This window comes from Pomacea canaliculata, linkage group LG4 (genome assembly GCF_003073045.1).
Source record: "Pomacea canaliculata isolate SZHN2017 linkage group LG4, ASM307304v1, whole genome shotgun sequence".
NCBI classification, from domain to species: domain Eukaryota; kingdom Metazoa; phylum Mollusca; class Gastropoda; order Architaenioglossa; family Ampullariidae; genus Pomacea; species Pomacea canaliculata.
Genome location: NC_037593.1, coordinates 10,472,736 through 10,488,446, shown reverse-complemented (window position 1 = coordinate 10,488,446; position 15,711 = coordinate 10,472,736). Strand labels below are relative to the sequence as shown.

At 36.5% G+C, this 15,711-nt stretch overlaps 2 protein-coding genes across 6 annotated transcripts; one reads left to right on the top strand and one right to left on the bottom strand.

Annotated features, from left to right (window-relative positions):
- Positions 1–69: 69 nt before the first annotated feature.
- On the bottom strand, positions 70–10,611 carry LOC112561047 (translation initiation factor eIF-2B subunit delta-like). 5 transcript variants are annotated; one of them, XM_025233209.1, is made up of 12 exons: positions 10,495–10,611; positions 9,388–9,920; positions 8,802–8,853; positions 7,866–8,037; positions 6,728–6,845; positions 5,051–5,127; positions 4,526–4,628; positions 2,480–2,604; positions 2,134–2,222; positions 1,771–1,856; positions 963–1,143; positions 70–591 (listed from the first exon to the last, which is right to left on the bottom strand). In XM_025233209.1, exons 2-12 carry the CDS (start codon positions 9,865–9,867, stop codon positions 389–391), a joined length of 1,686 nt encoding a protein of 561 aa, XP_025088994.1. In that variant the 5' UTR covers positions 9,868–9,920; positions 10,495–10,611; the 3' UTR covers positions 70–388. The 5 variants fall into 5 exon arrangements, with proteins under 5 accessions (XP_025088994.1, XP_025088993.1, XP_025088992.1 ...); XM_025233208.1 differs by having other exon boundaries at positions 9,388–9,875; XM_025233207.1 differs by having other exon boundaries at positions 9,388–9,875; positions 10,551–10,611.
- A 191-nt stretch (positions 10,612–10,802) lies between these two features.
- On the top strand, positions 10,803–15,689 carry LOC112561046 (nibrin-like). Its single transcript, XM_025233204.1, has 3 exons — positions 10,803–11,572; positions 12,017–12,584; positions 13,451–15,689. Exons 1-3 carry the CDS (start codon positions 11,292–11,294, stop codon positions 15,071–15,073), a joined length of 2,472 nt encoding a protein of 823 aa, XP_025088989.1. The 5' UTR covers positions 10,803–11,291; the 3' UTR covers positions 15,074–15,689.
- Positions 15,690–15,711: the final 22 nt, after the last annotated feature.

Genomic DNA, 15,711 nt, shown 5'->3' with positions numbered 1-15,711 from the left:
CAAGCATGCTTAAACGAAACACAAATTTTTGTAACAACAAACTTTGGAAAATACTCCACACAAATAAACGAAGGTTGGAAAAGACTGTAATTCTGACATGCAGGTACAATTCTGGTCAATGGCAGTATTGCTGAAAAAGGCATTCTTAATTCGCATGCTTTGCCAACGGGAAATTGTGACAAAAGACCAAGCGGCTTTAAGATTAATAGTTGATGCTGGCCTGCCCAATGCAAGGTAACATTATTACCTGTGATAAACTTCATTATATGTCCATCATGCTTGCCACATTTCAGGATACACTCAAAGCACAAAAGGAACTGGAACTCAAACAAGTATTCACATGTTGATGAGGGCTCATTACATTCCAGGAAACAAGAAAAAACCAAAATCATGTTTCACTGAAAGCTTGCTTTCGTAGAACCACAGGAACAGATGTACAGGGGATCATACCAAGCTCTGTGATGACCACAGACACAAGCTCTGGAGGTGTCACATCATATGCCAGGTTCACCAGGAAGAGGTTCGTGTTGTCTTGACATTGTGCTAATACCGATTTTCTGTTTCCAACTTTGACAAGGCTATCAGGATCTCCTGCAAAGAACAACAAAGGAAAGGAAGATTTCAGGGTTTGGCAAAAGTCAAGCTGAAACAGAGCACATCAAAACCGCAAGCAAAGAAACTGCTCTGGTCTCATGATACTTAAAGGATCTGCCAACGGGCTGTAATTTCTAGAGGACAAAAATTCCTTTTAACACAATGCTCTTCAACAGTGAGCCCTACATCCCTGAATGCTGAGCTGGTGTCCCCCGTCTCCCAAAAAAAAAAAATGTCTTTAAAGCTGATATGGATTTATAAAGACTATGAATATGACAGACACATATAATATTGACTGCTGATATTACATAACTTTGACTTGTTGACCACAGATTATAGTTTGATCTTTCACTGTGAACCTTGCTCACCCAGCTCATTGAAGACAAAAGCATCAGCCTGAGACTTCTCGCAGAATTTGTATGTCTCGCAACACACTAAGACTGGAACATTGTTTGCATTGGCCTCCATGATGACAAGAGATGTCCCTGATCTGGACTTCACACACCCATTTGCCATCAGTGCATGAGCTCCGAGTAAGACTTTGGTTGCCTGCAGTAAAAGTTCACAAACAAGTGGAAAAAGATGTCTGACAATATGGCAAATAAAGCTGCAATGAGGAGCTATATAATCAAATTTCTTCAACCTAAAAATGAACATATCTATGAAAATAAGCAAATGATTTATACAGCACAGGATCATGCTTATAAAGGAGCATGATCGATGTGCTTGAGATACAAACAGGACATAGGGTACAAAGGAATGGAAGGATGGACAATAGTACTAACAAAGTCCTCAGAAATGATGCAGAAAGAATGGAGTAACATAGGCGATGACAGAATTAATTGCATTAATGGTGCAGTGGTGCTGCTTTGGTACATCCAGTCATTCAATTGCTTGTCACTCTTGGAAGAGGTGCAAGTTATCTAGGACTGAAAGTGTGTTACTTTGGCTTTGTAGATGCACTCTGCAGCACACAGAACACACATAGAACAGGTACCACCTCAAGCATGAGATGATGGGAGCAGGTTACTCTCACACGTCTACCATGTTAACTGAAAACTGATAACTGAAAACTACAGAGCACACATAGTGTCACTTACCTGCCCCCACCCCTGCACCAGCTGCAGCTATTCAAAGTAACATTCCAAATTAAATCAAAAGAAACAGTCTGCTTACCTCCTGCATAACATAGTTCACATTGCTGATGGTTGTGTATGAACATTTTATTCCTTCCTTTACCATGTGCTGAATCATTTTCTTACCTTTAAAAAATGTTAACATTTTTAACACATACTGTTTAAATTTAAAAAATTAATTTCCATATTCTAAGTGTCAGAGTTGGCCAACAGTCTACCATCAAAATGCAGCAGTAATAAAGACAAAGGACTTTTTTTACCATTCCAGCCATATCTTAAGTGAATGAGTCTTTGACAGAATTATCACAACACTTTATCTGATAAAAGTATGCATAAACAAAGACCTAAGGCAAAGAAAAAAAAAATTAATCATAGGTTTAAAACTAACTATATGTAAACACACCTTCACATCTTGGTCTTCCATCAACAACAATGACACGAAAATTAACAGATTTTCTGGCTGAGCAGAGGATTCTGTAGATAAGAGAGGAACTGAAACAGATTTAAATCAGAGCATTTGCCATATAATCAGATGCAGATTCCTTTAGAAGTAGTTTGTAAGTTCTGTGGCAGAAATGACAAATTATACATCATTCAGTTGTACAAAAAGTCTTGGCATTTAGAAGGTTAGCTAGTCAGTCTTTGTGTTTCGACACCTGAAGCTAAATCTGATATTTGCCCACACATTTGTATATAAGCTTTTATATATATATACACACACAATATAATTTTTTTTTTAATTGACTTACCAGCCATAGACAATGACGACATCTCCATCAGTAAGTTTACTCTTTGAACAATTTACAATGGCAGATGAAGCCAGGTCAATCTTTCTCACATACTCATCAATCTGCGAAATAAGTCGTTCCTTGGCCTGTCCAAAATACATTAGCAGTAGCACTGTCGTTGAACAGAACATTCAAAACATACTGCAGAACACCTTTATTGATATTCTTATGAACAACTTTCCAAAATGCATGTCTGCAGGCTTCAGCTACTAAAACCAGATGAGACAATCATGGTAACAGCATACGATGAAAGAAGTTTACAGACCACAAACTCGTGCTTTATTATAACCAAAAGCTGATGACAAAAAAATGAGGTTAAAAAGAGAACAGCGTAACACTGTACATGATACTGCCTTGATATTAAGCAATCTGTGGATCTTCCCATGTTCCAAGTCGGTGATTAAGTTCATGTAAAACTAGGGTTAATAGCATGTTAAGAAAGAAAATCACATTGTTAAAATTGTCTGGAAGTTTTAAACATACTGTTGTGACTTAGGCTATAAAAACAAGGAATAGTCACTCTGCAGTATCATCACATACAAGTGTTCTGGTTGTGTGTATGGTTTACCATGGCATTACATATATGCTTGTGAGATTATCCTCAGCTATAAAAAAAAGTTGCCCAACTGAAGGGGGCTGCCCAAAACCGGGTCCGCTGGCAAGGTGTTGTTGCGGCCCTATGCTCCTCAAAGGAGCAACAAGGAATAAACTAAACTAAACTAAAAAAAACAGTCAATCACATGTGGAATAAATACTATAGTTTGTACCGACACTTATGGTTGGCCATTGTCACTGACACAAAAAGAAAATAAGGATGACAAACATCCAACAACCAGCACCAGTGAAAACCACAAAACATCAAGAAAATAAAGAGACTAAGTGCAGCCAAAGAAAGCAGCAAAAGCTGAGTTTGGATTCTTTATCACTAGGCCTACACCATCAGTGACTGACCTCCAGCCTAAAACTGAAACTTAAAAGCTATCTGCCACAGAAGAGACTGGCAAAATATCTTTCGAGAAAAATGGCTCAACAAGTTTTTTAATCTATATATTTAAGCTTCATTGCAGCCATTCTATGCAATTAAAAATTTTGTTCATTTTTTTTAATTGATACTGTACAATAAACAGATAAAACACTACTATATTTGCACAATGTGCATTTATTCAACACCTTTATGCCTATTTATCCCCTATCATACTGACAGAGGGTCCAGAAATTCCCCTCTTTCTAGAAATGTGTTTTCAAAAATCAGAAGCTAAAGAAATCACAATGTGTCCCCAACTGCCTTCCTGATTACTATGTGTAAACAATGCCCAGAGAAAGAAGGAAGTAATACAGTCTGTGACATGAACTTTGCAGTTAACATTGTGTATTTTGGTTTTCTCTGCAAGTCATTTGTTTCTGAATGAAATATTTTTGTCATCTAATACTTACTAAAGAAACATCATATGGTTAGAATAAATAAATCTATTTAAGTTTTGCTTTTTTACACTGTCTGCTACTCTCCGATTATCAATTATATTGACTACTTACCAAAAAGTTCTGGATCATTTATCTACCCAGTTTGTTAGTTCTACAAAAATTTAGTGTTCTCTCAAGTTGAACTAAATCATTCATGATATCTGCCACATTTATCCTAAATGGAATAAAGTTATTGGAACAGGAAACAATATTAGCTGCTAAAACAATTTCGGCAAGTCTACCCCAAGTCCATGATTATCGGGTTTGACCTGTTATCTCCAGTTAGCCAATCTACCCACCTCAGGGAGGGTAACATGCTTTATGAATAAGAGTCCAGAACTAACCTGTGCTAAGCTGTTAAGAACATTTTTAAATCCAAAACCTCCCTCTCTCCCTCTTTTTTTTAAAAAAAAAGGAAAAACCCTCATTGAGAAATAGGTAATTAACCCACCTAATGCAACAACAAAATACTTTACGGAATCTTTCCTTAAAATCAATCAACCCCTTTCACTTAAAACAAGGTCAAATAAAATATTATAAACAAACCTCCTTATCAGAGACATCATGAGCTACATGTGCTATCTGCCACTTGATAAATTTGATGGCATTTCCCATGCTTACAGACAATGGACGGCAGATGTCCAAAAATCTGCACAAATACATCAACACAAATATCAAACATCAGGATATGAAACATGCTTGCTCATTCAAATTTACTGAGCCTCATAAATATTACAGAAAGTATTTTCAAAGGAACTTTGGACAAAATGTCTTTTACCTTGTAATTGTAAGAAGGACTCGTAATCAAAGTTTTCTGACAGTAAAGGACTTTATTTGCTTTCTGCAAGTACTTGCACTATGGTAATATTTAGAGTCCTGACTTGCTTTATTCAACATAAAAGAAAAACAGAAAAGCAAAATGAATTATTGCCAATTACCCTCAACTTTATACTGGACAATAATTCCTCAGTGGTTTTGATGCCTGAAAACCACCTACATGGCTGTATTTATTCACTGAATGGTCGTAATAAAATGTAACTTTCCACAAGTAAATAACATAAAGATATTTACGATATATAGGGTTTGATGCGTGCCTCCAGATCACGGGAGAGATCTTTGTTTTGAGGTGTAGAGTATGACAAGATCACCTGGTGATGAGCATTTAATCCAAATTACTATAACAATAACTTGCTGTACAATATGACAAGAAAGAAAAAAAATTGCTGCTTTCAATATCTACAACTACTCTGTGCATTCCTACTGTAAATATGATCACCAGGCAATTCGACCATTTACTAATTCAACCACAGCAGTAAGTTTATTTGACCATCAATTACTGAAGTTAATACTCAAATTAATCACAAACTGGCACATTCATTGCTCTGACATTGTATGTAAACAGGACAAAACTATTTTTTCAATATGAATCTATCACATGATATCTAGCTTAGCTGCCATTTTTACAGTAAAACCTTATTAAGACCTTTCTCATTTTGACACCCCCCCCCCTCTTACTTATAACCCAAAAAATGTTCACCTATTTCACTTTATAAGCATTATCTCTATTATTATACCTTAAAATATAGCTTGACAATGCACGCTCAGAGAATAAATCACACAATAGTGCATAAAGTGCTTTCTCTTAAATCATCTTTTTTTTGAAAAAAGCCTCATCATCATTATTCTTTAGTTTAGAGGATCATAGTAAATGAAAATATATATATATACAGACGTTTGGTTAAACTCTCTTAGTGGTAGATAAACGCGATTTTTTCTTTGATCAATTTTTTAAAAAGCATCTGTGATCATCATTCTTTCTTTAGTCAGTAGGTTCTTGTTAAATGTACCAATTAATATAAAACATGTGTCACTGCTTGGGTATTCATTCAGCCTGGAACTAACTCGATTGGACTGTCAGTAATGGGAACGATTGATGTGGTCTTACATGGGATGGTATGGTCACAGTGGGGTCGTTATATCCCAGGCGATATGGTTTTTGGTCGAAATGACACTTCTTTCCCCCTTTTCATTATTGTTGCTTTACCAGCGCACATCGTCAATTATTCATAAATGACATTTTCCCCAGAAGTCATTACATGCTTATAAAATTGTTGTGACTGATTGTGCTTTATTGTGATGTTTTGCAAAAATAATCTTCAAAAATATAAATAGTGTATTTTAAAAGACTGTCCTTATCTACCACAGTACATGCGCATTGATTGATTGCTCTTACCTGGCGAGCTAGCTTCCCTATAAATCTTAAGTCAAGCGCAATAATGACAGAATAAGCTCGACCAAGTGAAGGCAAAGATGACAAAGAAAAGAATTATTTGTTTTTTAAGAGCATTATTTTAACATAAAAGTAAATTAACAAATTTATAGGTGTTTCAAGTTATAGCTCTGCCCAATTAAAGTGACTCTTCAAAAACATGTGCAGCTTCAAGGTAAAGGTTGTCCAGTAACCTTTAAGAACTGGAAAATGAGGCAAGACTGCACTTATCAGTATGCCAGATTTTTTTTTTTTTTTTTGATAAAAAGGTGCGCTTATCACTGGTTCTTCTTGCCCAACCTCTGAGGTATCAGGTGCCCATCAATAGCTGGGTCAGGTGGAAGAGGTATACTGCACCACAGAGGTATGGAATCTACTATTGTGCACACCTCCAGCTCAGACGTTGATGGTTTAATCCCTCAGCTATTCATTTCCCTTGAACATAAGCATTTGTCATATCCTACAAGATTGTTGCTTACCTCATGAAAAGCTGCCAGCAGGCCAAGAGCTCGAGCATTGGATCCTTGCAGAAAGCCCTCAAAGTACTCTAAGCCAAGCCGCAAAATGTCTGGATGGAGTGTTCCACAGGCTGGAAGTCTGATAAACACATAGTATAGGTGGTGGGTGAATAAAAAGGCATAACCTACATTAACATCAAAGAGTACTATGCTAACCTGTACACCTAGACTGCTGTTTTTGCTGTCTACATTATATACTAAAATCAGACCAAATATGAGTTTGTTTATTTAAAAAATTCCACCTGTATGACAATATTAACAGATTTTGTATTATAGATTAAGGGATAAGTGACTTAGAATTTTTTTTAAAAAACTGTGACACTAAGCAGAGTTTAACCCTTAGAAACCAGCAAGCCAATTTGATGGCCTAATGGAGATATGACCATTAAAATAAGCACTAAATCAATTTTTGAAAGTTACTTGTTTATTTCAGTTTTTCCAGAATAGCATTGTCTGGAAGCTTCAGTTTATGAAGCTGGTTGCTAGAAGGCTGAGAAACCCACTGTTTTTTTACCATGATAGATTTGCTCATGACATGGTCAATTTAGTCTTGCCAGAGGTCAAATTGTCTTTAAATCATGGTTGTATTTATCTGGTCAATTTAGTTCATGGTTAATTTGTCCAGCCTCAATAGACACACATTTGATTAGTTTTATCATAATCCATAAAAAGTTATACTCATGCATGTAAAGTAGATCTATATATATATTTGTTAATCTATCACTTAACTGTGCATGTTCAAATGTTAATAATTGTGCAACAAGCAGTCAACTTGACCAACAGGATTTGGGCTACTTTTTTTTTGTTCTTCTGTTTTGTTATTTTTACATTTTTTTAGGAAGAGGATGGGGGTTGTATAAATGTCTTGAAGCTGATGACTAGTCATTAGCTGTTTTTAAATGTTGGAGCTTCGTGGTGGTAAAAAGACACACAGAATTTAATACCAAAAGTAGAACATCAATATCTTTCCAAGAACTTATTTTGTTCCTTAATATGAATCTTCTAATTTGTGCTAATATTATCTGTAATACAGATTAACATTATTTCTACATAATGTAGATGAAAACATGTGGACAGTGAGAATACAGTCAATTCTTACTTCAGCTCCCGTTCATACTGTCGCAAGTGACTAAAATGTGGATCCTTTCGCTTTACACTCAATCGCTGTGGAACATTCTGCTTCTCCAGTTTTTTTGCCTCTCGCTTCTGAGTAGCTGGGTCATCACCAAGAACCTTAGCTGGTACACGCAAGCTATCAGATTTTGAAGCAGCTACAAAAAAAAACAAAAAGTTATCATTTAAAATGGTTACATACTTAAGATATTAAAAGAACCATAATGAAGAAAACATAAACAGATTGCAAAACTTCTACAACATTTGAACACAAAAGAAAACTGCTTGCAAACATAAGGTACAATGATACTTCTAAATACATTGTTGATGTTAAAAGATAAATATAAGGAATAATAAACATTGCTTGAAATATTCCTTGATCATGTGTGTAATAAAGACAGCAGCAGCCACTTCTGATGAAGTGTCATCAGTAAACTATGATAATTGTATGCCACCTTCTACCTCTAAAAAAAGGCTATATCCTTTACAAAAAAGCATTCTGAATAATTTAGCCTGTCTGCTCATGCATATAGCTGTGCACTCATTCATACACGATTAAAACAAAAACTGGAATAAAATTAAACACACAAAATAAAATCAAAGAGACAGGCAAAGTTATCAATGGTAAGACGTTTCTTAAAATGATAATCGAATAAGAGAGAATCCTATTGTGAACAGACCAAAAGTTGAGTGTACATACAGTTTTCTGAGTTTTGTCCCAGAGTGGACGTCTAAAGATGGATGCAAATAGTCTCTGGATGCAGGTGGAATTTTGGGGAAAACCTTGCACAAGCATTAGGTATAGATGAAAGCTAAACTGTGTGTGTGGAGGAAGTAAGAGGGAGAATTGTTAAAAACTCACAAAATCATAGAATGATAAAGTGGAGTGTGTGCTGAGAAAATTATGAGAGAAAAGTCTTACGTGCTGTACTGGCTTCTGACTTCTTCTGGGATTTTGCTGCTCGTTGCGCTTCCTGCAGAAAGCAGAGAACTATAAGGACCATGAGATTAAAAACAGCATACAGAAAATAGGACTAGCACACAACCTAAAGAAAGGAAGCAATAGGTGTGAAGAATCAAAATTCAAGACTGAAACAGTATAAATAAATACAAAAGAATTATTTATGACAGCTTTACTTGGCAGTGGGAAACCTATTAAAGACTAAAATATTTAAAGACTGTTTACCAAGGAAATGAAATACTGTTAGCTATGCAATTTAAAAAATAGCTAATGAAAGCAATGTGCCATATTTTGATTATCTCTACAAACTGACACACCAAACACAAATTAAAATCGTATGATTAATATGAGACAAAGAAATGAATCTTTTAAATAAATATTTAATCTTATTGGAAATAATTATAAACACAATGCATAATAACAAGTATGTATGGGTGCACCTACGTACACAAGAACATATATACATGCATGTGAGGCATGACTATACATATATGCCCTCAGAAACTCAAGCTTTTATAGGAACACAACATACACGCACAGCACCTACCTGCTTTAGTCTTCTCTCAGCCCTCAGCTCTGCTTTACTCTTAGTTGGCTGCACACCATCAGCCTGGGCCTGTCCAGAAGCAAATCCTTCCCCTTGACCCTGACCTTTTTTCTGCATGTTTTGCTGTTTAAGAATTGCATTCTGCGCTCCTGCCTGTTTGTCTTCTTGTTGGGAGGGCTTCTTCTCTCCTGACTGTTGTTGCTTCTGCCCTGGTTGTTGTTGCTTCTGCCCTGGTTGCGGCTGCTTTTGCCCTGGTGAGGCTGACTGTTTCTGCTCTGATAATGGTGGCTGTTTCTGTTTCTCTCCCTCTCGAGGTTTCTTCTGCCGTTGGCCAGTGTTATTAGAGCCACTTGATGCCCTGTCCTGCCCTGTTTTATAGGTATGTTTGGTTGCCTCTTTCTTCCCATCTTCCTCTTTGTTAGGAACACCAGATGGCATTCCATCCCCCGAAGCAGCACCAGTATCAGTAGAACTGCTCATTGTGCAAACTGGATTTTTGGAAATAAATCTTCCTGTAAGACTATTTTGATGTCCTATTGAAAAATATGGAATACCAGTCTATGTGGTTTCTTTATTTTCTTTCACTGAAAGTTTTCTTTGGAACATTCACTGCAATTAATTTTTTTTTTTTTAAGTTCGAGAAATATTACCTGGTAAACTGTTAAAACCAACACCAAAATAGATTAGCAAATTCGAGAAAAAAGCAAATAATAAGTTATTTATGGCTCTTACAATAAGACTGGATGACGAACTGTTTAATGGTTTTTATAATTAGCATGTAGTACAGTGGTTACCACTCAGCATGTGTTTTGAAGACATCTGACGTCTGCTGGCTGTAATATTTCACTTTATAAGATCATCGGCCCATAATGTTCTCTAATACTGACTTTTATTACAAGAATTATGTATTTACAACGTGACTAATTTATCTAATGTGTATATATTATTTTACATCACTGCGACTGTATTGGTAAGTTTACTTATTTAATGTTGCGTCTGCCAATCCAGAATTTGTTCTGTGACGATACAAAGCATACTTTCTAGCTCAAAATTAGTATTTTCCGTATTAAAAAAATCACATACTTAACAGTGTAACAAAAAACTTACCACAAAGGAATTTATTAATTAATCAACAAAATTTAGGAGCAGATATCGATAACAACCTTGTTTTTCATATTTCATCAGACGTCGCAGCAATCAGTCGTGAGTTAAGAGTTATCCCTCCTGCAAAGAGTTCATTTCCTTTCATCGCAGGTCAACCCACACGTAATCATAGAAGTCTAAGGGTTATCCCATCAGAAATACGATACATTCGTTATAAGACAAGCGCAGACATATAAAGAAATTCATTAGTTTCGAAGTCGCAAAGATTTCAGTATTTTGATTTCCAGTTCATTTCGTTTCTTATTTACTTTATGGACACGGTGGATGGATATCAGTAGAAGTGATGTAACATAGTGGACTGCTGTCTGTCTGCCAAGACGAACGCTTAGCCTCTTGCGAAGTTCTTGGCTGTTAGTCTCGGCGAGCCGTAACAAAGAATGTGACTAAACCGGAAGCTTTATAGTATCATGCCTCGTTTTAGTAGGTAACTGGGGTGGGGGGTAAAATCGTCTGCCAGCAGTCCAGTAATACAAGTTCGCGATGTGCTACACGATCAACTTTCTCTTTCGGGGGAAAATGACGGTTTGTGAACCCACTTCATCCCCATGAATTACACCTTGTAGAGTCTGAAAGTCAATTTCCTCCTCAACTCAAAAATTATATGAGGAGCACATATACGCACAAAGAAAAATCTGTCGTGTTGGTGGGACAAGCGGAGAGGGAACTTCGAAAACAGGAAGAGTTGACCCAGCTAACCCTGTTGACAGGAAAGTGCGCGTGTGCAGGGAAACTGCTACAAAATGTGGTACTTAAAATCACAAGGTTCTTCGAGTTTAAAAATTGCTCTTCTTGTTGGAAAGGAATATGTTCTTGGCAGACGAGACTGTGATATCCTGATCGAAAATGATCCAAGTGTAAGTCGTAAACACGCAATCCTGCAAGTGATGCATCCACAGACAAATCTAATCCATGTGGACAGGCGACCAAACTTGACGTTCAGAGATATATCGAAGTTTGGCACTTTCATTAATAACGAGAAAATCAGCGGAGAAGTCATCCTCGCAGACGGAGACGAGATAAGGTTAGCCCAAACGGTGCACTTTTAGACATCACGAATTACACAGTGCGGTTTACATATAGACTTGTATTACAGTGCATGCAATGTATAGTGTTGTACAAGATTGGTTTGCATTTCAACGCTTCTAGAATATATACAAAGTCCATGCAAACTGAAACTGATGGTACTATTATTTTGACAAGTGAAAAGATGTATGCTTGCTGCATTTTGACATCAGTACATTCAATATATAAAATCTAATTAAATGAGCTAAATTAAAATTGCTAAATATGGCGATGTAGTCTTATAATAGATATATTTCAAATGTTCAAACAGTTCAAAATGTTGGATCATAAAAATTCAACCATTCAAGAGAGAATTTGCTTCTATTTTTGTTAATATTATAATGTCATATTATTGTATATTATCATATGTAATGATAAAATGTATACCATATGCACTTTTCAGGTTTGGCTCTCCACATACAGTTTACTGTGTGATATATGAACCCTTTGTGGTAACATCATCATGTTTAGATAGAACAGGAAAGAAAGAAGCTCGAAATATTATCTGGCAGCTTGGTGGGCACTTTGTGGGCGAGTGGCTTGCTGACTGTTGCCTTTTAGTCATGAGCAACATAAACGTTACTATCAAGGTTGTCTGTGCCCTTGCATCTCAGACTCCCATCGTGACACCACAATATCTACAAGAGTTCCTCCTCAGTCTCAAAGGAGAAAGAAACACACCAGACCCATCAGAGTTTCTTCCCTGTGTCACAGAACGCCATATAAAATCTGATGTGTCATTCCTGCCAGATAGAAAGCGTTCTACAGTTTTTCAAGGGACCATATTTTACTTTCTTAGTGCCAAGCAGTTTCAAAAGATGAATGTTGCTGTGACAACAGCTGGAGGAGTTCCAATTCTGACCGACACAGATGAGAGCATTGACCTTGACAGCTTTGTGGAAGAGAGGGCATTGGTGATGTGCCCTTCACAGGGTGATATAGAGGACCAGCTCAAGGAATGGGTAACAAAGGTGGGCTTGCTGTGCTTTGTATTATAGACATCACACAGACTATTTATTGTGGCTTTACAGATTGCGACTTGATACCATTTGCTAATGCTAAGAGTCTAATTGAGAAAGAATGTTTTTATCACTGCAGACCAGGATCAGTCTAGCCAGCACATCATCATTAACCCAAGCTGCATCACACTCATCTCACAGCAATATATATAATATGAATTCTATAAGAGAGCTAAATTTCTAAGGGTTACATTTCAGAGAACAGAAACTTTTTATTGGCTGGCACCATTTTAATGACATAAAGTATAATTTATTCGGTATTTACAGGGTTTTTAACATTTAGAAAAGAAAAACTAATGGGGTCAGTTTAAAATTAATAGAAATATTTAAGTCATCTCATGCTTAGACAAAATTGTACATGCTTTGTAAACATTTATCAGTGAAAATTGTTAAATGATTTTGAAACTATTTAAATTTTTTTACATAAACTTTAGCAAAGTGCAAGTTGATCATGAACAAAAATTTATGCAAATTAATAAAGTATTAGATGGTTGCAGTGTAGTAATTTAGAAATACTGTGCATCTGAGTCTGTTCATCAAAATTTAGAACTTTTATAAGACAAGTGCTTTTCAATTAAATATACATGTACAGAACTACTTAAAAAAATATCTTATATATTTGTTGAAACCATTGTCATTTCAATGACATAATTCTTGTATTGATATAGTACAGAGTTGAGATTGCAGGTTCAGATATTATGGCCACTGATTAATATGATATGTATGCGTGTAAGAGAATGTTAAAAATAATTTGTTTAGTACTTCATATTTGTATGCTTTTGGTTTTATTTTTAAAATGGGTGTTTCTCTATGGATAGGTGACCAACCTTTTGAAGAAACATGGAAAATATTTGATACAAGAAGCAGAAGTTGGCTATGCTGTCCTGTACAGCTCCACCTGTGATTATTGCAATGCTAACAAAGATGTTTCACATCTATTGCCAGCACCTTTATCATCTCAGAACCTGACACAGGCAGGTGGTCAGAGCTCACAGTTACTTATTTCTGACATGAAAAATGTCCCTAAAGATAAATCAACTGTAGCTACTGCCACTGTAGATAATGATGTGGCAAAGAGAGAGAAACAACTATGCACAGGAAACATGTCCAGATTGTCACCGGCAGTTGTTGATGACCCTTTGCATGCAGGAAAGATTAGACAGGTTAAGTGTGAGCCACCAATGTTGCCAGGATACCTGGAATTCTCCATCCCAGAAACACCAGACATGCTAACAACAAACCAGCTTCTTCAGCCAAGTCAGAATACTGTGCCAGACAGTTTTGAAACACACAGTCCTGATTCACTAATTTCAAACAACAATGAGACACATGACTGCTCTGCTAAAATGGCTTTTGCAGAATGTGGTATAAAGATTGAAAAAGATGTCTCGGAGGTAAATACCAGGTATGGGAATGATCTCAAGTCTGATGTGTCTTTTAGCAGAGGTCAAAAGGTCAAAACTAAATGTCAGGCAGTGTCTTCAGGTGCAGAGTCAGAAATGATAATTGAGATCAGTGATGATGAGGATGAAACAGCGACAAGCAAAATTTCAAGAAAATTGGCACTGTTTACAAGGAAAAGACATCCAACAGATTCCTCAGATGAGGACAAGCAGGACAATCCATTCCAGCACATTCCCAAAAGACCCAAAAGACCCAAAAGACCCAACCCTTTTTCTTCCCCACATGAACAAAAAGAAGCCCAACAGTCAGGGTCAAAGAACATTTATGGACAAGAACTGATAACCTCAGCAGTTAACAATATAAACAGCAAAGGACACTCCAGTCAAATAATCAAACCACCTGAAACAGATTCAGCACCAAGTGGTATCAGAGAAACTACCGCAAGAGATTATCTGCAGAAAACTTCCCATCAGCAACCTGAAAATATAGATCCCTTTAGTCAGGAGTTAAAACCTCCTCCACATTCTGCTTACAGTCAGCAAACTTTTGAAAGCAAAGCAGTTAAAGAAAAAGGTCGTATTGTTGAGTGTGGTCCCAAGAGTTTCGGTGTGCCCTTGCTTGAGGGATTTCTAAGAGCTCAAAAGACCCAAGAGCATGCTGGTGATTATTCTAGGACTGACAAAGTGGTGTCATCAGTAGGGGTAAAGATTCAAGATCTTATTGTTAGAGCAGCTGGCCAAGAAATTCCAGCATTTCCCAGATTAAGTGCACTAGGAGATGGAATGGTGTTATGGAATGGACACATGGTGCGCAATGTGAAAAGGTTTTGCAAAGTCCTGCATGCAGGTGCTCACCAGTTGCCTCGCATCATTGGTGGGAGGGACTTGCAGGAGCATTGTGCCCAATCCAAGACAAAGATGGATGAGTGGCTGATGGAACCTCAACAGATTGAGAATGAGCAGTCTCAGCGAGAGAAAGAAATGCAGGAACTCTTTGATTGGCCATGCAGCAGTAAGCCAGGAAAAAGGAAGCGTTAAATCTCCTGATTAGGTCAGCAAACTTTCAGTCAACTGTATTAAGATGCAGCATGCAAAGAACTATAACTCACATCAGCAAGTACCTTTGTGCAATGCTGAAAACAATATTTTATAGTTTTGATATTTTAATTACCTGGTTTCTGCCAGAGCTTTTTTAAATGTGGTATGTTCGTAAATTTTTTGTAAAGCTCTCGTGTAGAAAAACCTGTACTACTCTGTTCCAGTTCACTGATTCATATATGTGACATTAACAAATTGGTAAAGAAGTAATTGCAAAAAATGGTCAGATTTTGTAGCTTTATTTTGGTGTAATATTGATTTTGTAGTTTTATGTTGTTTTCTTAGTAAACCTATTGTGATGGGAAAACATGTTATTGATACAATTTCCAGCTGCAACCTGCAAGGTAATTCAAGATTCTTGCTAGATCAACATTTCTGTAGTGGATCTATATATATACATTGATGCAAGAAATGAATGGTACCATGTTCATATAATTTGATTCTTAAATAACTGTTAAATGACTTGATATAATATCAAGAATAATTGTAGTGCATGATCAGTACTGTGCCTTCATCATCTGTCCACTAATCACAATAAATTGAATTTATGTTTGCACATCCAGAATTTTTTTTTATAA

What these genes read in the sequence shown, in the direction of transcription:
- LOC112561047 (XM_025233205.1), bottom strand. An exon ending in ATGATGTCTCTGATAAGGAG is followed by an intron (nt 2,605 to 4,525) that starts GTTTGTTTATAA and finishes TATTTTGGACAG; the next exon opens with GCCAAGGAACGACTTATTTC. An exon ending in TTTTGTCTTCAATGAGCTGG is followed by an intron (nt 592 to 962) that starts GTGAGCAAGGTT and finishes TGTTCTTTGCAG; the next exon opens with GAGATCCTGATAGCCTTGTC.
- LOC112561046 (XM_025233204.1), top strand. Translation starts at nt 11,292, where the DNA reads ATGTGGTACTTAAAATCACAAGGTTCTTCGAGTTTAAAAATTGCTCTT. An exon ending in GCAGACGGAGACGAGATAAG is followed by an intron (nt 11,573 to 12,016) that starts GTTAGCCCAAAC and finishes TGCACTTTTCAG; the next exon opens with GTTTGGCTCTCCACATACAG. An exon ending in TCAAGGAATGGGTAACAAAG is followed by an intron (nt 12,585 to 13,450) that starts GTGGGCTTGCTG and finishes CTCTATGGATAG; the next exon opens with GTGACCAACCTTTTGAAGAA.